At 43.5% G+C, this 21,940-nt stretch overlaps 1 protein-coding gene across 8 annotated transcripts in view; it reads right to left on the reverse strand.

Annotated features, from left to right (window-relative positions):
* Dido1 (death inducer-obliterator 1) overlaps positions 1 to 21,940 on the reverse strand; it is a 53,346-nt gene that overhangs the window by 21,747 nt on the left and 9,659 nt on the right. For 6 of the 8 annotated variants that reach the window (XM_006235806.5, XM_008762595.4, XM_063284235.1 and 3 more), the window contains exons 2-7: positions 12,554 to 12,738; positions 11,278 to 11,389; positions 9,476 to 10,307; positions 8,106 to 8,427; positions 5,012 to 5,224; positions 3,857 to 4,082 (exon numbers count right to left, since the gene is read on the reverse strand). In XM_006235806.5, coding sequence (XP_006235868.1) covers positions 3,857 to 4,082; positions 5,012 to 5,224; positions 8,106 to 8,427; positions 9,476 to 10,305 — 1,591 coding nt within the window. In that variant the 5' untranslated portion in view covers positions 10,306 to 10,307; positions 11,278 to 11,389; positions 12,554 to 12,738. Of the gene's footprint in view, positions 1 to 3,856; positions 4,083 to 5,011; positions 5,225 to 8,105; positions 8,428 to 9,475; positions 10,308 to 11,277; positions 11,390 to 12,553; positions 12,739 to 12,843 lie in introns of all 8 variants that reach the window. The other 2 variants (XM_039106760.2, XM_006235807.5) reach the window with 2 other exon arrangements.

Genomic DNA, 21,940 nt, shown 5'->3' on the forward strand with positions numbered 1-21,940 from the left:
TTTACTCCCTAACTTTTGGATACTAAGCATGTTAACTATGTGCATGTTGGTGTGTATCAAAAGCATTTTACCACTTTATACTAATGACCGTGGTAGGCTTCTTCAGAGGAGACTTTTGCACTCTTGAGATCAGCAATGCCATCAAAGATTTTCTTGGAGTGTTAACCCTTTGCTCCATAGCTCCTTAAGTTTACAGGGCGACCATTCAGAGAGGTGAAGGACAGAGGGACAACTATAGGACAGACTGGAGTATTCTTAGGGGCTCACTTTGAAGGTTCAAGTTAACGCCATGGTCCAATTTTCTCAATTGTGGGCTTTTCAAAGATTTGTAAAAGCAAAATGATACCAAAAGAATGTAACCAACAGCCTAGTAAGTTAGCTCTATGCATATTACTCAACAGCTGCCAAGATTAACCCCCTCAGAACCAGTTTTGTTTCCCCTATTGGGAGGGGCTTGGTTTAAGATGTGCAAAGCCGTTCCTCTATCCCCACTTTATTCCCACTAACAACTCTGAAGACAAATAAACGGCTCATGCAGCTGATAAAACACAGGCCCACCCCTGGCTTTGGGTTTCTAGTGCCCTCCACAGGGTTGGCTCCTTCATGACCCCATGAAATGTACTTCTGAAGCCCACATCTCAAGGTATCCTGGAAAACTCCGTGTTCTCCCTGCTCTACCAACCCACCTGGTCATCACCTGTGCAGGATGCATGCATGCATCAACATGGAAAATGTTTCTGCATGAGTAGGATGCAGTCACTCCCAGGTTTGGTTTTACAGTGGTTAGGGTTTTGCATTAAATCCCTATAGCCAGGTGAAGTGTCATGTCAAGTTCCATTTAAACACCAGTGTTTTAAGTAACTTGATGAGCCATTTAGTGAGTCCAAAATACTAATTATTGTGATATAAGTATAAATACTAAATTTTGTTTCAAAACTCTAATAAGCCAAGAATATTTTAGGCAAGTGTTCAGCTCACTTCCCTCTCCTGGCAATGAGGGGTGCCAGCGGAAATAAAACACAGAAGGATACAAAAACTTTAACAGCAAAAGCAGAATCTTTGGAAATTTTTAAAATGACAATTGTTTCTATAAATTAAGGAAACTGTACAGATATTCTAGAAAGAAAAAAAAAATCAGAGGAACAACTGTTCATGAAATCGAAATCACCTGCATGTGGAGGAGTGGTTTCCTGTGCAGGCAGCAAGCTGCCTGTCTGTATCCACTCAAGAGGGCAGCAGCTCGGCTCAGCTCTGCCATGCAGTCTTCTCAGTGTACATGGTGGGCATCCACGTAGGAGATTGTAGAAGTGTTCCCAGCACTGGCTTCACTTTGAGCCTCCCTCCCTCCTCTCCCTACCCACCCCCATGTGTGTTCTGCACACAGGCAGTGGGGAGACAGGGCCAAAGTCCTTGGGACACAGTTGGACAAGCTGTGTGGTGCTCTCCCACTGTACAGAGAAAGAGGGATCAAAGGGGCCCAACCCCATTTAGACAGCAAGAGGCAGAGGAGATACTGCTCCTCGTTGATGTCACTCTCAATGTTAGGATGATATCATTATGGGATGGGGGTGGGGGTGGGGAACGGTCAGAAGAAACTGGTTTAGAAACATGTCCCTGATGCATGCTGTATTTTGAATGTTGGTCAATTTTGAGATGCTGGTATGTTGGGAAGATTAATCAGTTGTCCTACTCTCCTGCCCTGGAACCTGACAAGGCAGGAGAGAGGTCAAAGAGCATAGGAACTGGTCACCTTGTTCATGCCTGGGAGCCCCACCACCACTCGGCACCTCGTGGAAGAGAGACAGAAGACAGTACTCAGATTTTAGGACTACTATGTTCTGTCCTCCTCACAAATCCACCAGTGCACAGGACTTTCTATGATACCACACAGGGAATATACTTACCAGGGTCTGAAACAACTGGAAATTGAACTGCTTCTAATGTGAGACCCTGAGTCAGAACTTCAAGAGCTGGTTTCCCGTTCTGGGCACACAGATAAGGATGACTGAGTTGTAATCAATCTTCAGCTCAGGACTATGGCTACATTCCCAGGTGTCTACATTTTGTTTTCATGTCTACAGACACTTAAAGCACTTGAACCCTGTACTTGGAAGGTTCTCCCCTATTCTAAGGTGGCACTCGGCTCTAAGTCTACTCATTAGCTCACACTGTTGCTGTTGTTGAGCTGCTATAGATGAAAGAACACGAGATCTGTCACCTGCAAACCTAGAACTCACTACTCAACTGCCTAAAGTACACTAAGGCCTGCCACAAAAAGCAGCAGCATATGCTAACTTACTGCATTCCTTAGCCTTTTACATTCCCTTTCCTCCCACTTGCCCTAGAGAGAGGTTTGCACTCTGCAACCCCAGCAGGCCTAGAACTCATGATGTTCCTGTCTAACTTTCCTAATGTCAATCTAGGCCTACAACACTGTAACAACTGCATTCTCACCTTGTGAACCTATACCTGCAAAAGATCTTCCCCTAGTTAGCTTGCTGAAAGGCTAGTAAGAAATGTAGCATGTTCATATTATTACAATTTAGGGCTCTTTAACCCCGTCCGTGATGCTTTTGTTAAAAAGATTGATATAAATGCACTAATGGGAGTGGGGTGCAATGTCAGCAGCCTCACCTGGTTGAATGCATGAGGTTCTGGGTTGGATCCCCAGCACCACAGCCTGTCATCTCAGCACAGGAAAGGAAGTCAGGAAGAGCGGAAGTTCAGTACCATGGACTACAAGAGCAGCTCAGTTGGTAGACTGCTTGCCTAATCCTGAGTTCACACCCACAACATATATCAGGTGTGTGCCTGTAAATTCCAGTGCTCTTTACAGTTGGAGGCAGGAGGATCCCCAGCTTCACAGCAAACTAAGGCCAGCCTGGGCTAGAAGAGCCCCCTTATCTGGGGCTGAGGGTGAGCAGAGATGGAACAAAACACTACCAAGAGAACACAACTGAAAATTCACTTGGAACCACTGTACAGAGAATAAGAAAGGGACACCCTGTACAGCAGTGACAGGAATGGCTTCAAACTCAGTGATCTAATCTTGGGCTCCCAAGTTTACTCAAGCTATCAACTTAATGTAGATAATGTTAATAATGATTTGATCTGAGGCAAACTAGTAATCAAAATCTGGGGCATCTACGAATCTGGAAGCTACCACCCACAATTCTCCCTTTGATGAGGGCACTGCTGTAGGTGTAAGGTCAGCAGGATTACTCACCATGAAGTCTGAGCAGCAGCAAATGGCCTTCAAAACTCACGCCTGTTTAGGTGTGTAATACGTGAAACAGACACAAACTGTCTGTTGTTTCAAAAATGTCCTAACTCATGAAAAGTCACTTTTGCTATGGAAGAACAGTGGTGACTTCATGAAAGGAAAATACGTAATGTGAAAAAGCTCATGGTTTATGTGTGCTGTGCTGTGCTATGCTGTGAGGAATTCATGTCTGTCCTGAGCCTGGAGTCTGAACAGTGCACTGATGGAGTCCCATCTTGTTGAGAGCAGTTCAAATACTTACCGAGGCCTAAAACTGAAAGAAAAAAAGAAAGAAAGAAAGAAAGAGAGAGAGAGAGAGAGAGAGAGAGAGAGAGAGAGAGAGAAAGAAAGAAAGAGGAGAAATTGCCTCCAACGTGAGGCCTACACAGCTCTTTAGGAAACGCCCAGAGAAGCTCCACAGGCTAGGCAGGAACACCTGGGGTCCAGAGACATCTTGGCATCTGTTTCTGGTTGGCAGTGAGCTGCTGGCTACCATCAGCACCAGAACACCCAGGACTGTGGTCCTAGACAGCCCCAGGCAGCCACCCAGATGGTGGGATGGGCCTGGGAAGCCAGCCTTTGGGTGATACGTACATTTACTCAATAGGGTGGGTGAGAGCGCAGTGGGCTTCTCGGGCTTCTCTGGCTTCTCAGGCTTCACAGCATTGTAGTTGTGGTCACTTGCCCAGGACGGTGTGCTCTCACAAGTTGCCTCCTTCACAGAAGTCTCACTCCTGGAAGCCAATGTCACTTTCTTCACTGGGTTTTCCCTTTTCTCTGATGCTAGTCTCTTGTGCACAGAAGAGATTTTAATCCCTGCCTGGATAATCAGTGAAATCCCAATTATTAAGGTTTGAAGTGACACCTTTGCTTCAACAACCAATTAAAGACACATACACTTTTTATTTTAGAACCTGAAGACCCTTCAAGCGAAGCTAGGCAGAATCCTGTGATGTTCTGTATGGCTACAGTCACACACCAAATAACACTTAGCATTCCTTTGTGACATCTGGGTAATCATGAAGGTTCTGTCTATAACGCAGCTGAGGAATGAACTAGTCAAGATAAAAGCATGAGTGCCTTTTGGCAAGGTAAGGAAATAAGCTGTAAACAAAGCAGAGGGGCTACTACGTGTGGGCGCAAGGTATTAACAAATGGTTAACTGCATTCCCAGTGGGAAACTGTAGTTGGATCACACAGCACCGCACACAGCACAGGGCAACCATTTATGGAAGTTGGAAGATCCAAAATGACAGTCTTGAAAAATAAAAACTATGTCACTTAGTCAGGCGTGGTGGCACAGTATTGTAATCCCAGCTGAGCAGGAGGCTAAGGGAATAAAATTCCAAGTTCAAGAACTGCCAGCACTACAGAATTGTCTTTAAAACAAAAGAAACACTCCCCCCCAAAAGGATATGAAGAAATCATAGGACTGTTTGCATACTCGGCACTCTACCACTAAGTTATCAAGGCACAGAGCCTTGCCCAGCACGTATGTTCTTATCTGACTGTCAGTGGACTTTGGACAGAGCTGTGTGGTACATATCCTGAAGCCACACGCTTGCCTGCTTGTAGTATATTCATGTTAACTAATCCCTCAGGGAATGGGGGAAGAGGGAAGGAAAATATGACCTATATTTTGCTGACAACTGATGTTCCCTGCATTGCTCAAGTAAGCAGTAACCAGTCAATGCAAAGTACTCTTCCTGTTTCAAGTAAGTATCCTGAAGGGGACTGTTGTCAGCTTACCTGAACACTGCATTTTGGAAGACTGAACTTTTCTGGCTTCATCTTGACCTTTTCCTTGGGTTTTGGTTTTTGTTCTTTACCTGAACTTAGAATTTTCATGGTAGCTGCAGCATGTTTGAGAATGCAATCATTACTGCAATACACCGAGTCAGGCTGTGCTACATTGGAACACCCAGGGCCAATGCATTTAGCAGCACCAGGAGCCTCTACAACCTGCAGAACAAGACAGGCGACTTCAGACATCACTGACACACTATTGGTGGTCACTGTTATTAAGACACAAGCAGATTTTTTTTGTTTGGGTGGTTTTTGAGAGAGGGTTTCACTATGTAACTCTGGTTGGCCAGAAACTTGCTATGCAGACCAGACTGGCCTTGAACTCAAGAGATTTGCCTGCTTCTGCCTCCTCAGTGCTGGGACTAAAGATATAAGGTGTACATCTCTATGGCTGGCTCTAATAGTTTTATATGAATAAAAATTATTTTTTATTTGTTAGCTGTGCATGATAGCATAATCTTTAATACAATTAAAAGGGAAGGCAGAAGATTCCCAAGATTCAGGCCAGTCCAGGCTACATAGGAAGACCTGTCTTTATGAACTATACAAACCTTTTTTTCCCTTTGATTGCCCTGGCACACAAACTCTGCACACACAGGAGCTTCAGATCTATATGCCCTCTAAAACATGTGCAGGCCAAATGAGATAAAAATAAGAGAAGGTCTGGAAACACAGCTCAGAGGATGCTTTTACAAAAGACCAGTCTGTTAGAACTCATGTCAGATAGCCTTCCACCAGCTATAACTTCAGACTTCTGTCCTCTGAGGGCACCTACACTGTCGCACACTACTCCCCTAGATGCACATAGGTTAAAAATAAACCACTAGGTAGGGTTGGGGATTTAGCTCAGTGGTAGAGCGCTTGCCTAGCAAGCGCAAGGCCCTGGGTTCGGTCCCCAGCTCCGAAAAAAAAGAAGAAGAAAAAAAAAAAAACACTATGGAAAAAAGGGCAAAATGTAGTTTTAATGAGCTACAAATTTTCATCAATATTTTTGTTTTAAAAAAATAATAAACAATTTATATAAATTAAAAAAAATTGTTGCAGAGAGAGAGAGAGAGAGAGAGAGAGAGAGAGTGTGTGTGTGTGTGTGTGTGTGTGTGTGTGTGTGTGTGTGTGTGTGTGGTGTGTGGTCAGGACAACTTTCAGGAATCAATTCTCTCCTTTTACCATGTGGGATCTGAAGATGAAAATCAGGTTATCAGATTTGATGGCACATGCTGTTAAATTGAAATTCCTTTATATGCATGCATGTTTTGCCTTCATGTCTGTCCGTCCACACACAGAGGATATCAGACTACTTGTTACTTGAGCTATAAGTGGCGCTGAGAGCCATATGGGTACTAAGAATTGAACCTAGTTCCTCTTGATTAACTAGACTTCATCTCTGAGCACCTCTCCAGCCACCCAGAGGAAATATATACACATTAAACTCATGCCACCAAACCCAACCTTCCGGTGAAAATTCTTAGAAAAGAAAATGTGGGGGTTGGGGATTTAGCTCAGTGGTAGAGCGCTTACCTAGGAAGCGCAAGGCCCTGGGTTTGGTCCCCAGCTCCGAAAAAAAGAACCAAAAAAAAAAAAAAAAAAAAAAGAAAATGTACCTTTCCCTAAGAGAGAAGAGATCCACTATTGGTTTTAAAGAAAGGTGGCCTCGCCTGGGTTTTGTGAGTGGTTTGGAAGGAGATTGCCAAAAGACACAGGATACACACATTATAGATAACCAGTGGGCATTTAGTTTTAAGTATATCAGAAAGACTGAACTGAAGAACATGTATCCGACAGTTTGAGGGTCCCAGAAGGTCATCTCTTACTACCTTCTAATGAGACCACAGTCCTAGCCAAGTTGAAGCCTTGATAATCTTGTACCCTGACCCATGGAGATTGGAAATGGGGATTTTAAGCTAAGTCCGTAACACAGCAGCAGAAACAAGACTCGTGTAGGTACTTATGGAGTCTGTGCTTACAACTTCTTCTTTTTTTTTTTTTTTTTTGGTTCTTTTTTTCAGAGCTGGGGATCGAACCCAGGGCCTTGCGCTTCCTAGGCAAGCACTCTACCACTGAGCTAAATCCCCAACCCCGCTTACAACTTCTAATGTTATGTTGCTAGAAAAGATAAGTAGGTATTAACGTGTCCCTACACTGACTCAAGCAAAAGGTCAGTTTTCAGTATAAATATTTAATAGAGTTGCTTTCCTTCTGCCAAACCAAGTTTACACAGAGTAAGATTCAGGCCATGTCTAACATACTGAATAATAAAAGCATCAAACTGACAACTTCCTCCAGTAAATGGTGTTAGCAGCCACCGTTTAATGTCATTTCACCTGGTAGCACAGTGAGAACTAAGGCAGTAACAGTGTAGACTGCAGTTTCCACAGACTCTCACCTGCTGGAGGGCGGGCTATGGAGGTTAGGGGTCTGAAGTGAAGATATTCTTGATGGCACCCTCATGGGAAATGTAACACACTTGTTGACAACAGGAGACAGCTCTCCTGAGCCATAAGACTGCTCATGGGAAATATGACGGTTACAGTCCCATGAGATAATATAACTCAAGTAAGAAGAATGAAGAAAACACCAGGCAGGCAGAGAAACAACCCAATGAGTACCAGGCATGTAACAGTTCAGGTAAGCTTGTTAAGAACAGAACACAGTGCACCTTTCTCTCAAAAACTGCCAGCACTCAAAACATAAAACACCAAGAACATGTGAAAAGGTTAATTTTTTTCTTCAAACACAGTCAATAGCACTGTGGAGAAATGCATTTCCCCTTAAAGAACCATTAGAGCACAGTATTGCTGGCACTAAAGAGGCTATGACAGAGCAGTTATAACTGACATTAGCCGGAGTGACATAGACATCCATGCAGGCTGTCATTAAGTTGATACACAAAGCAGCAGGATATTCTCTTGCAGGGCTCAGGCCCGTAAGGATCAGTACCTGCCCCACAAAAACCCAACTACCCTAAAGGGAAGGTACCTTCCCAGTACTGCAGCAGTAAGCCTGACACATGTGCCTGCCAAGGCAGACAGGTACTTACGGGCTGGAATATCTTGAGCTTTTTCTTGCCGCTGGGGTTTGCCGCCTTCTCAATCCTACCCTTTATGCCCTGGTCTTCTCCGGACCTCTGCTCTACTGTCCCTATGCTTGTACAGTCTGTGCCATCAGCACCTACAGGTCTGCACCCAGCATCCTGCTCATCGGCGGCGCTGCTACTCGTCTCATCCTGCACTTGCAAAATTGTGCAATTTGGGCAGATGTAGTCCTCCCCATTCCTCTCCAGGAGCCGCCCTCGGGCCTCAGATATCCCCACGCAGTCCCCATGGAACCACTCTTCACACCGGTCACAGCAGATCATAAACCTAAATGGGAAGATCATGTGGTCACTGTCCAACAGATCATGTGGTCACACTTTCAACATTCTAGTATGAAGAGCATGCAAATAAAGGGAAAAGTGAGATCAGAGCTAAAAACATCCAAGTGCCCCCATCCTTTTGTTAGCAGCACTCCAAATCTGCTTCATCTTTTTTCTATTTTTAAAAAGACTTAATGTATACACTGTATTACTTATTTATTAATAATTTAATTAATGAGTACACTGTAGCTGTCTTCAGACACACCAGAAGAGGACATCGCATCTCATTACAGATGGTTGTGAGCCACCATGTGGTTGCTGGGAATCAAACTCAGGACCTCTGGAAGAGCAGTCAGTGCTCTTAACCACCGAGCCATCTCTCCAGCCCCTCATCTTTTTTCTCTATTTACTTACTTTTAGAGACAGGGTTTCTCCTGTCTTAAACTGCCTACGTAGCCAAAGATGATCTTGAATTTCTGATTCTCCTGCCTCTACTGAGAGCTGAGGTTACAGGCATATGCCACCTCACCATTATATGAGGTACTGGGGATCACACCCAGGGCTTCATGTGTGCTGAGTAAGCATTCTACTCACAGAGCCACATCCTCAGCCCTTCATCTTCTGGTTAGAACACTAAGAGTGAATTAGAGGCTTTAGAGTATCTCCACACAGCAACAGAAACTTCACCTCCTAACAATCCCACAGAGATGCCCCATCACCACCTGGCAGTCAACTCAAAGGACCATACAGGGTGGATCCTCTAACGCTCCCATAGGATCTGTAGGACAACAGTTGGTTCTCGCCTATCTACAGTGTCCATCTGCACATGGCTTGAGAGACTGAGGCACTGTGCATTTCATCCCCTGCATGGACCACACGTGGCTGCCATGGTAGAGGGCAGCTCTAGGCAGTCACATGCATGCATTCCTTGTTTCTTTTTTCAGACTCATTCGTCTTTTCTCAATAAGCCAACTGCTGTTTGACATAAAAGCAAATGTCAGTCCTCTCGCTGTCTCCATCCCTTGGTTCTCTACCAGTTCCCTCCCTCCACCTACCTGTTGTTGTGAGGCTGGCGGCAGATGCAGTACAGGGCATTGGGGTCGTAAACCTCACACTCAGGCTTTGGTTTGCCAGCTTCCCTGGGGCTTTCCTCCTTACTTCCCTGAGTCGCTTTCCCCTCCAACTGATTTTCTCTGTCATCTTTCTCTGACTGGGACACTGGTCCCTGGCTAGCCTCAGGCTCCTGCTTACAGCGAGGTGTGTCCTCCTCAATACTGCCTATCTGGACACTCCCAGCTTCGGCAGGATCTTCCTCTCGGCGCTGCTTCCGCAGTCGATTCTGAATGCCTCTCAGGGACCTCTCCACAGGTTCCTGCTCTCGCTTTCTTCGAAGGCGGTTCTGAAGTTCCTTCAGCGTAAGACCATCACTGTCACTGTCAGAGGTGTCTTCTTCCTCATCACCTCCTTTCACCTTTTCAGAAGAGGAAGGATGTTCTTTCCCTAAGGTGCCAGGTGCAGGGCCACTTCTGATCTCAGAACTGCTTTCAACGCTCCCCTCAGAAGCTGTCTCCACATCAGTGACTGTGGAGGACGTGGGCTCACTGGAATCCTCCAGGGACACCGGCACATTTTTTCTCCCTCGGCGCCGAACAGTAGTAAGGAACTCTTCTACCCTTTCGGTCCGCTTTGGCTGCCGTCCACTGCGGCGCAGGGAGAGGTTATGCTGTTGTGGTTGCTGCTCACTGGGGTCCACCTCGGTGTCTCCTGCACCCTCACGTTTGGCAATTGTGGTTCTTCGAAAACCCCAGGTTTTCCTGAACTCTTTACTGGTGGGTTTGATAGCCTTGGGTGCTTCCTCATTGCTCAGGTCCCCTTTATCATCCATACCTAATGACAAAAGGCAGTCATATTGTGACTAACATCCTACCAAACCACACCATGTAGCACACCAGGGGCACTGAGTGAGTGCCCTTACCAAGGGTGGTAAGATGTGGCTTCTGACAGGAGCAGAGCTGCACATGAACTAGATGCTTCTGATCACTGCACTCTATGCTGTGTCTGTGAGATGATGTGAGTTAACTATAGTGAGTGTTTTGCAGAAAACCATCCAACTGATAATAAATGTATGCAAAAATGGGTAGGGAACTATGACTCAAGGGCAGTCAAGCAGCATAAAAACACGTTCAGACAGTGAGGCCAGCAGACATGTGAATGGCGCTAGGTCACATCATTTTTTTTTTTTTTTTTTGTTCTTTTTTTCGGAGCTGGGGACCGAACCCAGGGCCTTGCGCTTCCTAGGCAAGCGCTCTACCACTGAGCTAAATCCCCAACCCCAGGTCACATCATTCTTAAGGGACTGTGTAGAGTTAAGCTGTTCATGGCAACCAAGGAGCAAGGGCATATGATGTATGCCACCTCTGGGTCTGCCTCACGGGAAGTCTGGCCAAATGTGTCCGGGGCTTTGGTGCTTGCTGCCTTTTTTTAGTCTCACCCCAAGCCTGGACTGGGAAAGACTGTCTTCAACACTGGTATCAACTGAGCATGGAGTCCTTTTGTGGACGCCAAGTAAAAAAGAACAACTGGCAGACTCCTGATGACCTCTCACTCCACTGTATTGATCTGAACAACAGCTTCAAGGCGTACTACTGCCCAAGTGTGCCCATGTCTGTCTTCCTAGGGTCTTCCTACTACTATGTAGCAAATGTCAGCTTTAGACTTGTAGAGATCCCCATGCCTTACTTAGCATCCTAAGCACTGAGATTTACAAGTACCACCACACACCCAGGTCTTTCCCTTTCTTTTTAAAAGATGAAATCTTTATTCTTGTTCAGAATGACAGAGCTGGAAGAGAGTATACCTTGAGAATCCTCTTCCTGGCTGTGCAGGATTGAGCTGCATTTAAATGCTGCTGACGGATGACTCTACTGCATGTTCCATTTTAAGAGAAGGACTGCATAAAAACAAAAAACCTAAAACACAAAACACAGAGAATTAAAATTCTCAACCACTGTTTTCCTTCCTGACCTTTCGGTAGGTAACTGCCACGCAGCTACAGAGCACTCATCTCTCCCTAGCACCCTGGACCCTTGTCTTCAGGTCCTCTGAGGCTGCTGAGTCGAGATTATCACTTCTTTGGTCGGTCACACCTCCTCTAAAATGGTAAATGCCAGAATCCAACCCAGTCAGGGACCAACAATGACGCTTGAGTCACAGTACAGCTAATTCCTCAGACTGCCTGAACAGACAGACCAAGGACTGACACAATGGCATAGAGCTGGCTTCATGAGGCTGAGGTGTCCTCCATTTTCTTTGTTGTTTTAGAGACAGGGTCCCACCATATAACTGACTGGCCTAGAGCTTTCTCTACAGACTAGGCTGGCCTGAACTCAGATCTGCCTGCCTCTGCCTCCCACTGCTGGGATTAAAGAAGTCACCACCATTCTCGCCTGGTGTGGTCTTTTAAATACACACAGCTGGGGCTGGGGAGATGTTCATCAATTAAGAGCACTGACTGCTCTCTAGGAGATGGGTTTGCTTGGTTCCCAACACCCGTAAGAGAGCCAATAGCTATCACTCCAGTCTCAGCCCCGTGTTCTCTGGGCATCATATACATGCTGCAGCCATGAGGGCAGGTAAAATGTCCACACACAAGCTAAAATTCTTAAGAAGAAGAATTTAATACATACAGCTGAGGAAATTTCAAACTGTAACTACTATAACAGCTTCTTCATTGTAGAGTATTTGTTGTTTAGACAAAACAAGTTTTGCACCATGACAATGTTTTTAAATTAAACTCCCATTTTACCACTGAGCCACAGACACAGGCTACAGTGCATCTCTACTCAGAGTGCAGTCTGGGGGCCACCTACCCAGCCTTCCTGACAAGTATTCCACACCTAGAACTCAAAAGGCAACACCACATTTTCTCTACAAAATTGTTCTCATTAGACAGAAACTACACACTTCAAGGTTTATACACTGATAAAATAGCCAAGTGAAAAAGAAAAATAGGTTAAATTTTTAACAATGGCCATTCATTAAAAAAAGCTATGCTTAAGTTCTGATACTTTAGATTATTAAAAATAAATATAAATGCGACATTATACTCACTTCTTTATACAAATGCCACTTACCTGTCCCAAAACTGAAAGCTTGGAAATGTTTGGCTGAAAATCCTACATAAAATAATAAACCTGAGGCCAAGTCCAGCAGATGGACAAGCCTCACCACACTGTTGTCAGTCACAGTTCATCAATGAGAAGATTCCGGAGCTTCAAACAACCAAAGGGACAGTGGGGACTGCCTCTTGACCAAGCTCCTACGGAAAAGGAAAAACATATTACAGATCTTAAACAACTGTGACTAAACCATACGCCAACAAGAAAAAGCCAATTCTACTCACTCTATACTCAGAGTGACTTACAAAGATGTCAGAGTAGAGAGGCAGTGGTACGGGTACACACTAAAGAAGGTGCCAGGCAAGAGGCAAAGTGAGGCAGAGGAGAGGGCCCAGGGCATCAGCTTCTGTAGTCAATAAGAACCTATTATGAAGCAGACCCAGCAGGAAGAAACACAAAATGTGGAAAGGTTAAATAACAAAATTATGTATGCTATGTAATTTTAAAGCAATCTTAGTGTGGAAGCAGCATAAGTTAATTTAAAATCTAAGAAATTTAGAGAACTAAGTTTACATTCACTGATGATGTGGTTATTTATGAACATCTGAGAGCCAGGTAGGGTAGCACATTATTTGTAATCCCAGCGCTAAGAGGCTGAAGCAAGCAAAAGCTGAGTATGAGGCCAGTCTGGGCTACACAAGGAGACTCAGTCTCAATCTATTATATAAATTTCACCCCATCTTCCTGATAAGGTCCTAACTAATGACACTGTTCTCTGTGCCCCACAAGAAACAAATCCAACAAGCCTCTCCTTTCCTCATAGTGTAATCACAATCTAACACCCTCTCCAGACGTCTTTGTTTCTAGCCAGGGCTTTTAAACCACAAGGGCCAGAGCAGCAATTCTGAGCAGAACCCACCTCTTACTTCCTCTCTCTGCCTGGCTCCAACTGCCTTCCAGCTAACTGTGGTCTCCCTAGTAACCCAAGACAAAGGGTGAGCATTCCATGTATCCTTAAAGTGACAAAGACCTTTCTAGAGCTTATGTCACCTCCACAAGGAGGTCGTCCTAGTTTCTATCACATGGAAAGCTAGCCACCAAAAGCCAACTTCAAGAGTTTAGAAACTACTGGCCAGACCCAGCCACAGGAGCTGGATTGGCTCTATATAGCACTTTAGAAACTAAATAGACGGGGTTGGGGGTTTAGCTCAGTGGTAGAGCGCTTGCCTAGCAATCGCAAGGCCCTGGGTTCAGTCCCCAGCTCCGAAAAAAAGAAAAAAAAAAAAAAAAAAAAAAAAGAAGAAACTAAATAGGACAACAAACCAACAAGTTAGAAACTACTTGTAAAAGTAAATGGGACACAAGCACCTACCTATTTAAAAAACAAACAACAACAAAAAGAACCAATAACCTCAGGAATGAAAATCATTTAAAAAGATTCGCCCATGGACTGGAGGGATGGCTCAGCAATTAAGAGCACATGTTGCTCTTGCAGAGGACTTGGGTTTGGTCCCCAGCACCCACATACCATCCATAATTCCAGTTCCAGGATATCCCCAAGAAATACAACACTCTCATCTGACCTCTGCAGGCATCGGGCACATATGTGGTACACAACATACTTGCAGGGAAAACATTCATACACATAAAATAACCTAAAAAAAATTGTTTTTTATAGATTCAATTTATAGATGTAAATGTAGCTCACTGGAGTGTCTACCTAGCATGGATTTAATCCCCAACACCATGGTGAAAAGTACATGTTAACCTGAAAAATAAGAATTTAGAATAGTCTTGAATATTATTAAGTAAAAATGCAGTTATTTCTTCTAAGTAGAATGATATAGAAGACATCTGTAATAGATTTTCTGTATTTGCAATTTTTTTTCATAACTCTACCAATGTGGAATTCAGTGTTTATCGAAACAAAAGTACCAACACAGTAAACTGTATCTGTAAGGTGTAAGTAAAATACACTGTTGGAGGCCTGGCACCATGGCAATGGCATGGGAATCTCAGTACTGAGGGTAGGGAGAAGAGAAGAAAGGCCATCTTGGGTTGTACATGGAGAACATTTTAAATAAGGGTTAGACTGTGGCACAGTAGCAAACGCTTGCCTGGTATGCACTAGGTCCTGGGTACCAAGCTCAGCACCACTGAGGAGTAAGTTAAAAATAAATTATGTTACATCTCTAACCTAAATTAGTGTCTTTCTACAACATTATACAGCAGTTCATACACAAAAAGTGATCATGAAATTATAACCGTGCCATATTTACAATTTCTCCTCAAAGAAGAAAAAAGTGGCCATTTCAAGTGTACTGAGGCTATAATTAACTCTCTGCTTGATCCCTGTCAGTCTCTGGACAGGGTCTGATTTTGGTCCAAGCTTTTGGAGCTTGTGGCAATCTTATTGCCTTCAGTTCCTCCTGAATGTTAGAATTAAAGGTGTGAGTCACCGCATTAGACAGTATTAAAAGGTATTTTTCCCTTCCTCTCATTAAAAACCCATTAATTCCTATTAAACTAGAAGTCCAGATTCTACACTGTAATCTCAGCATTAAAATCTTATGTAGGGTCTTGAAGGATGACCCAGTGAATAAGGAGGGGCACTTGCTTTGTAAGCATGAGGACCCAAGTTCAAATCCCTAGCATCCATATATAAAGCTTGGCTGCTTGTACTACGCTGGTAACCTCCACATTGGAACGTGCTCAGAAAGGCAGACCCTACAAAAACCAAGCTTTCAGAGATCCCATCTCAAGAAAGTAATGTAGAAAACAGTAACAGAGGAAGACACAGAATGGCAAGCACATAGGGCATGCACATTCACATACACATACCATACACATACAACACACACAGCTTAAAGCCAAGTGAGACAGTACATACTAAACTAAATACTCAGGAAGCAGAGACAGGAGTACAGCAAATCCAATCAAGGCCAGCCTAAGCTGCCCTAGTGAAGCTCTTGTCAAAAAAAAAAAAAAAAAAAAGAGCTGGGCTGGAGAGGTGGCTCAGCGGTTAAGAGCACTGACTACTCTTCCAGAGGTCCTGAGTTCAATTTCCAGCAACCACATGGTGGCTCACAACCATCTGTAATGGGATCTGGTGCCCTCTTCTGATGTGTCTAAAGACAGCTACAATGTACTCATATATAATAAATAAATAAATCTTAAAAAAAAAAAAAGAGCTACTATTTCTCAAAGACAAGGCCAACTACATGCTTAAGAGTGACATCAGAAACAGGGTATACAGCTAACCAGCATTAGGTGGCAGCTTTCAAAGTTTTTGGTCCAGGTAAAATACACTCTGAAGAATCCATAAGATCTTTTGTTTATGAGGAATGAATCTACTGCTATTTATGAAAAGTCATTTTCTAAATAAATGTCCACCACATTTAATATTGCTTGTTATTTCAAAACCACACAAGTATTAAAAATGGTAGTATTTTTTATTTTGTGCAGATCTCTGGCTAACAGAAGACAGCAGGATTTCCAAACATGCTTCTGCCTTATATGGTTTTTAGTGACTTGTATGAAGAACGTCCCTGCTGTACAGAGGCATGTTGTTCTTTTTACATAACTGCAGCTGCTGTCTGAAACTGCATCAAATCAACAGCAGCCTTCCAGCAGTTAGCAGTGCTGTGGACTATAAGGCCCAGGCAAGCTCTCACTTCCCTGTACTAACCAACTGGCCTGTCTGGCACTATGTCAGTTTTTTACCCATTTGCATTTTCTGACCACATGTGCATGAGTCACTTAGAAAGAAAGCACCAAGCTTACGGGACTTCAGGCAGAGTTAGACAACAAAGGCATCTATCTGTAACAGCTTGGATTGACTCAGAAATGATTCATTACAGGAACGCTATCAAGCTCTCAATGATAGATACAAGTTTCCAAAGTTCTAATTTTCTATTGAAAGTGAAAATTTTATGTTTAGCAAGAAATCCTTAGATGCCTTTGTTGAGACTCACATCATTTATATTGGAGAGCATGCGTCCCATACACTGAGGCTGTCAGCCAAAGTGCTTGCTCATTCAAGGAGCCATTCCACAAGATGTCCAAGTGCCAACTCCTCATAGGAAAGTGACATCTGAGGGCTAAATCTAATAGAAGTGGCATGTACATCTTGTTCAAGGATATTACATTTCTTTAAACTACACTTATTTTTTCTGTGTGTTTGTCCATGTCTCTGCTATGGGCAGGGGTGTAGGTCAGAGAAGAATGGGCAGTCATTGCTCAACGGCTTGAGGTATCAAATTCAGCAAACCCTTACACAAGATACACGGAGCCATCTTCCCTAGTTCCAAAGACATTCTAAAGGGAAATTCGTATTTTACAAACCCAGCCCACAGTGAGTGGGGGCGCAGGGTCCCTTATACATGGCTGCAAAAATCAGGAAACCTCGCCACACTGGTCTATTATTTCAGAGAGTTTTGGCCTCTCAGCTCTGGGGGTGGGGTGTGTGTGTTTCTAGGCATCCCACAGAAGCCACGGAGTGTACCTGAACTGTCTACAGCATTTCTACTTAGGATAGCACTGGGCAGAGAAGGACAGTCAGTGGCAGCACCTATGATGCACCATCTTTCATCCTAGGTGCTCTAGAACGACCTCCAAATTCCTTCCCATTTCCTGACTCAGCTAAAAGCATTATTACCAATGCAGAGGAGAAACTGGGTAAAGCCTACTTTCCCCAAATGTTAAAATATCACTTTAAAAAAATAGCATTGGCACATTACCTACCTTTTAACCAATCTAATCTGAACATTCAATCAATTATCACCATTCTAACTGTTATCCACCTATGGCAGCAACAACCATAAAACTAACTCTGAATTGGGACAGATGGCCACAGTGAAGCTCCTACATGTGCCATAGCAATTCCAGAAAACCAATCATGACTCGTAATACCCAAGTGAACATGTACATTTTGACCTATTTGCAAAACATGTTTTTAAACTCTAGTTTTCCCTGAAATGATATTTAAAGCTATGTCACTTTAGACAGGCTCTCCTGTAAGGATGACCTTGACTTTAAATACCACCTGAGTGCAGGGATGCTAGGATATTATAAGCAATGCGTGGGGGTAAGCCTAGCCCTGAGAACCCCACTGAGAGGAACAAGAGTTCTACCCTCCAGTGCCCCCAAATTTACTTTTGAGGCAATAAAGACTGTTTGACCCTAACCCAGAATTTGTTACTTCTGACAGGTTAGGTCAGTTTATCATTACTTATTCTTTCTTTTTTTTAAAGATTTATTCATTTATTATATGTGAGTACACCATAGCTGTCTTCAGACACACCAGAAGAGGGCATCAGATCTCATTACAGATGGTTGTGAGCCACCATGTGGTTGCTGGGTATTGAACTCAGGACCTGTGGAAGAGCAGTCAGTGCTCTTAACCACTGAGACATGTCTCCAGCCCCTATTCTTTCTATTATTAAATAAACATCTTCCATTAAGTAAAAGGGACTGAGAAGATGCTGACACTGTTTATGAAAAATGAAAAACTATCAGGGCTCTTTTAAACTCAGTTTTAATTCTCATAAAGTAAATTAATAGTTTATATAAAATTCAACTTGTTCAGAAATGAGAAATTTCCTCTTCCCTGGCCCTCAGTGGGAGCAGCTTGCTGTTCATATATAATCCTGACCCAGCAGGCTGTAATGCCTAGCTCTTGTCATTGAGCCCCAAGGTCTGCAGTGGCAAAACCTGTCTATCACATATGCTGATGCTTCAGCCCGTGAAGTAAATTAAGAAACCCAGTTTTCATTTCTCTCAATGTCTACTGCTCAATAAAACAAATGCTATTTACCAAATCAATTAAATTTTTCTGGCCAGGTCAAAGTAAGTTGAGGAAAAGAAGCATTATAAGGAAATCATTTTTTTTTTAAAAATAAAAATCTTGTTGATTTAAATCTCCCATGAGGACAAAAAAGTGGCACTGTCAAGAGAAAAACCACTGTCAGGACTGATGTTTCACCCAGGCCTCCAAGTCTCTCCGTATCCCAGATTCCTTCCTTCCAGTTTCTAGTTTAAAAAACATAGGCTTTTAAGTTTGGTAGCAATGCAGAGAGGAAATTTCAAGTCTTCCACTGGTGGCCAGGAGCTAGAAACTGTGTGAGGCTATCCTTGTTTGGGGTAGGGCATCAAGTCTCTTAGAGCAGCTACCTAGGGTGGGTTCTCCTCCTGTCCCTTTCACATCCCCAGAGATGGTAGGCTTTGTATGGGTAACTGCTGCTCCTAAGATCAGGACCAGATCATCACATTATAAGCTTATCAGGAAACCCCGTATCTAGGCTGACTACCTACCCAACAATGTGTGTACATGTATATGGCTTGGAGGATCCTTTTGTTGTGTTTCCTGCAAAGCAAAGGATATGGAATTCCTGGGATGTGAAGCTCATGTTTATTTCCACATACTTATGCCCCAGATTATGTAGGCATTACTATCTTAAGTCCTGCTGGGTACAATGAAAGCACATTATATCCTATAGTAAATGCCAAGAGCCGGTCAAGCACAGTCTTGGTGCCTGTCCTCTGCAGATACATCTAGCTGATTGTGCCACTTTTCTAAGCATCACGGCATTGGCAGATCCTAACTCACATCTCAGAGTACAAATAGAATAAAACAGCATCTTTAATATCACAAGAAAATCATTTCTTGTTCTATACTTTTCCTCAAAGGCAAGAACCTGGGCACACCAATAAAAATAGCTCAAAGACACCGTCTCATAGTGTAAAGGTGATCTGTTCTCTAGGTGTTTAGAGTCAAGTATTCTTCCAACTCATTTCAACAATAAGAGCACTCCTTTTTTGGGGGTGGGGTGGGGAGTGTCAGGGCACAGTTTCTCTGTGTAGCCCTGGCCATCCTGGAACTCAAACAGATACACCTACCTCTGCCTCCCGAGTGCTGGGACTAAAGACATGTGCCACCGTGCCCAGCAATAAGGGCACTCTTAAGGCCAGGCCTTGTGGTGCTTGTTGTTAATCCCAGCACTCGGGAGGCAGAGGTAGGCTGGCCTGGTCAACAGAGTGACTAACACAACAGCCAGAGACATATAGCAAGACCCTGTTGCAAAAAGACAAAAACAAAAAGAGAACTTTTAATCGTTATGAACAGTCAATGATAAAAATGGATGGATAGTTGGGGGCTGGACAGATGGCTCAGAGGTTAAGAGCACTGACTCCTCTTCCAGAGGTTCTCAGTTCAATTCCCAGCAACCACATGGTGGCTCACAACCATCTGTAATGGGATCCGATGACCTCTTCTGCTGTGTCTGAAGATAGCCACAGTGTATTCTCATACATGAAATAAATAAATCTTTAAAAAAAAAAGGATAGTTGGGGCTGGGGATTTAGCTCAGTGGTAGAGCGCTTACCTAGGAAGCGCAAGGCCCTGGGTTCGGTCCCCAGCTCCGAAAAAAAGAACCAAAAAAAAAAAAAAAAAAAAAAAAAAAGGATAGTTGGATAGACAGAGCTAGCTGCACAGCGCTTAAGTATCAGATGCCCCTTTCTTACCACTGAAAAGTCACACTTTTTAGGGGCTAAATGACAGTGATGTGACACTTGAAGCAGAAACAGATGGAAGAAAACAGTCACTGGGAAATAAACAGATTACAAAAGCATAAACATTGCTTTTTTTCATTAAGTTGTCGTAGACTTTGGAGTTTAAATAAAAGTGTTTTATAATGAATAAAAATGTAAAATCAATCAGTATTAACAAAGGCTCTTTAGTGTCACCAGGAAGGCTTTAGTATAAAGACCTTGGAGTTTGGTTTGAGAATCACTGGTGTGGGGACTGAGCACAAAGCCCCCATAATTGCTATCTGTCTGTGTAAAGCACCCTTTCTATCTAGCTAAGATTCACAAGGGCCATGAGTAGACCCAATCCGATCCCACTCCTTTCCCTCCTCATTCAGGTTCAGCCATTATGCTGAGGAGGCTGTAAGTTCCTAAGTTCAGGTCAAAGCCCAAGAAACTTTTCAGCTGAAACCTTCCTTTCCATCTCTAACATTTGTAGTAAGGAGCTGTGTTTTAGCTGGAGCCTTCCTGTCCATCTCAAGGATTGGTGGAGACAATACATGGGCGTTTTTCCCTTTGGTTGTGGTGTGGGCGCAGGATAATGAGGTCAACAATGAGCTCTAGCAGAGCTTCCTGTATTATCTACTGCAGCTCAGCTGAATTCCTTTCAAGGCAGTTAGAGGAGCAACAATCCCCAGTACTTCCTCAATATCAACACAATATAAACAGGCAACAAGGCTATTTCAAACCCAAACACATGTGTTTAAGCTACAATTTACCAAATCCTTGACAGTGCCTATCAGGCTTCTCAGGGGAAGGCTCTCTGGATATAGTCTCCCAACTCTTGCTCCTGTCCTAAATAACCTGCACTTTCTATTCCCAACAGTCAGGTAACATCTAGGGATAAACTGTATAGACACAAGGATAAAATTACTTATTTTTAAATTTGTCTGCTGGGCTGGAGAGATGGCTCAGCGGTTAAGAGCACCCAACTACTCTTCCAGAGGTCCTGAGTTCAATTCCTAGCAACCACACGGTGGCTCACAACCATCTGTAAAGAGATCTGATGCCCTCTTCTGGTGTATCTGAAGACAGCTACAGTGTACTTATATATAATAAATGAATAAATCTTAAAAAAAAAAATGTGTCTGCCACCTGTGTGCAGGTGCCCAAAGATGCGGAAGAAGGCATAGGACTTCCCAGAGCTGGAATTAGACATGGTTGTGAGCCCTCCAGATGCTTGGGAACCAAGTTCTGGTTTTGTAGAAAAGAAAACAGGAACTCCTAACAGCTGAGCCATCTCTCCAACCTCTAGAATTATTCTTAAAAAGTATGTCAACTGCCTACTCATGTTCCCTTATGAACTTCTCAAAATGACTGCTCAGAAAATAAACTAAAGCCTTGTCTGTCTCACAGATGAGCCTGCACACTCAGAACAAATGAGCACACCTCAGACTTTGGGCTTTGACCTCCTCTTTCCAAAGAGCACACTATCACTGGCTGCAAATCACACAACCTTTGTAACCGAATCAACACAACCTTAGAGACTATTGGTGAGTTTCTATAAAGACCCAGTCACCTAAGACCTAAGGAAAACTCTATTTAGGGGCAATTTCTTAGTTAGGACTTGAGCATAAGAAACAGTTCCTACAACATGGGTTCACTATGCAGGGATCTAAGAGCAACATGAAACAGTGGAATCTTTACTCTTCTGGGGCCAAACAGAAGTCACCTAGTCTCACAGGACAAATGTGTAACATGGTAAAACATGCCATGCTGACAGAAGTGTAAGGCCTGGCACAGTACCCACATGCTGAAGAGAAATCATTCTTGAGGTGCTCAGCACCAACTGAATTAAGACTCTTTAGCCTATTGAGG

Source organism: Rattus norvegicus, chromosome 3, assembly GCF_036323735.1.
Source record: "Rattus norvegicus strain BN/NHsdMcwi chromosome 3, GRCr8, whole genome shotgun sequence".
Lineage (NCBI taxonomy): Eukaryota > Metazoa > Chordata > Mammalia > Rodentia > Muridae > Rattus > Rattus norvegicus.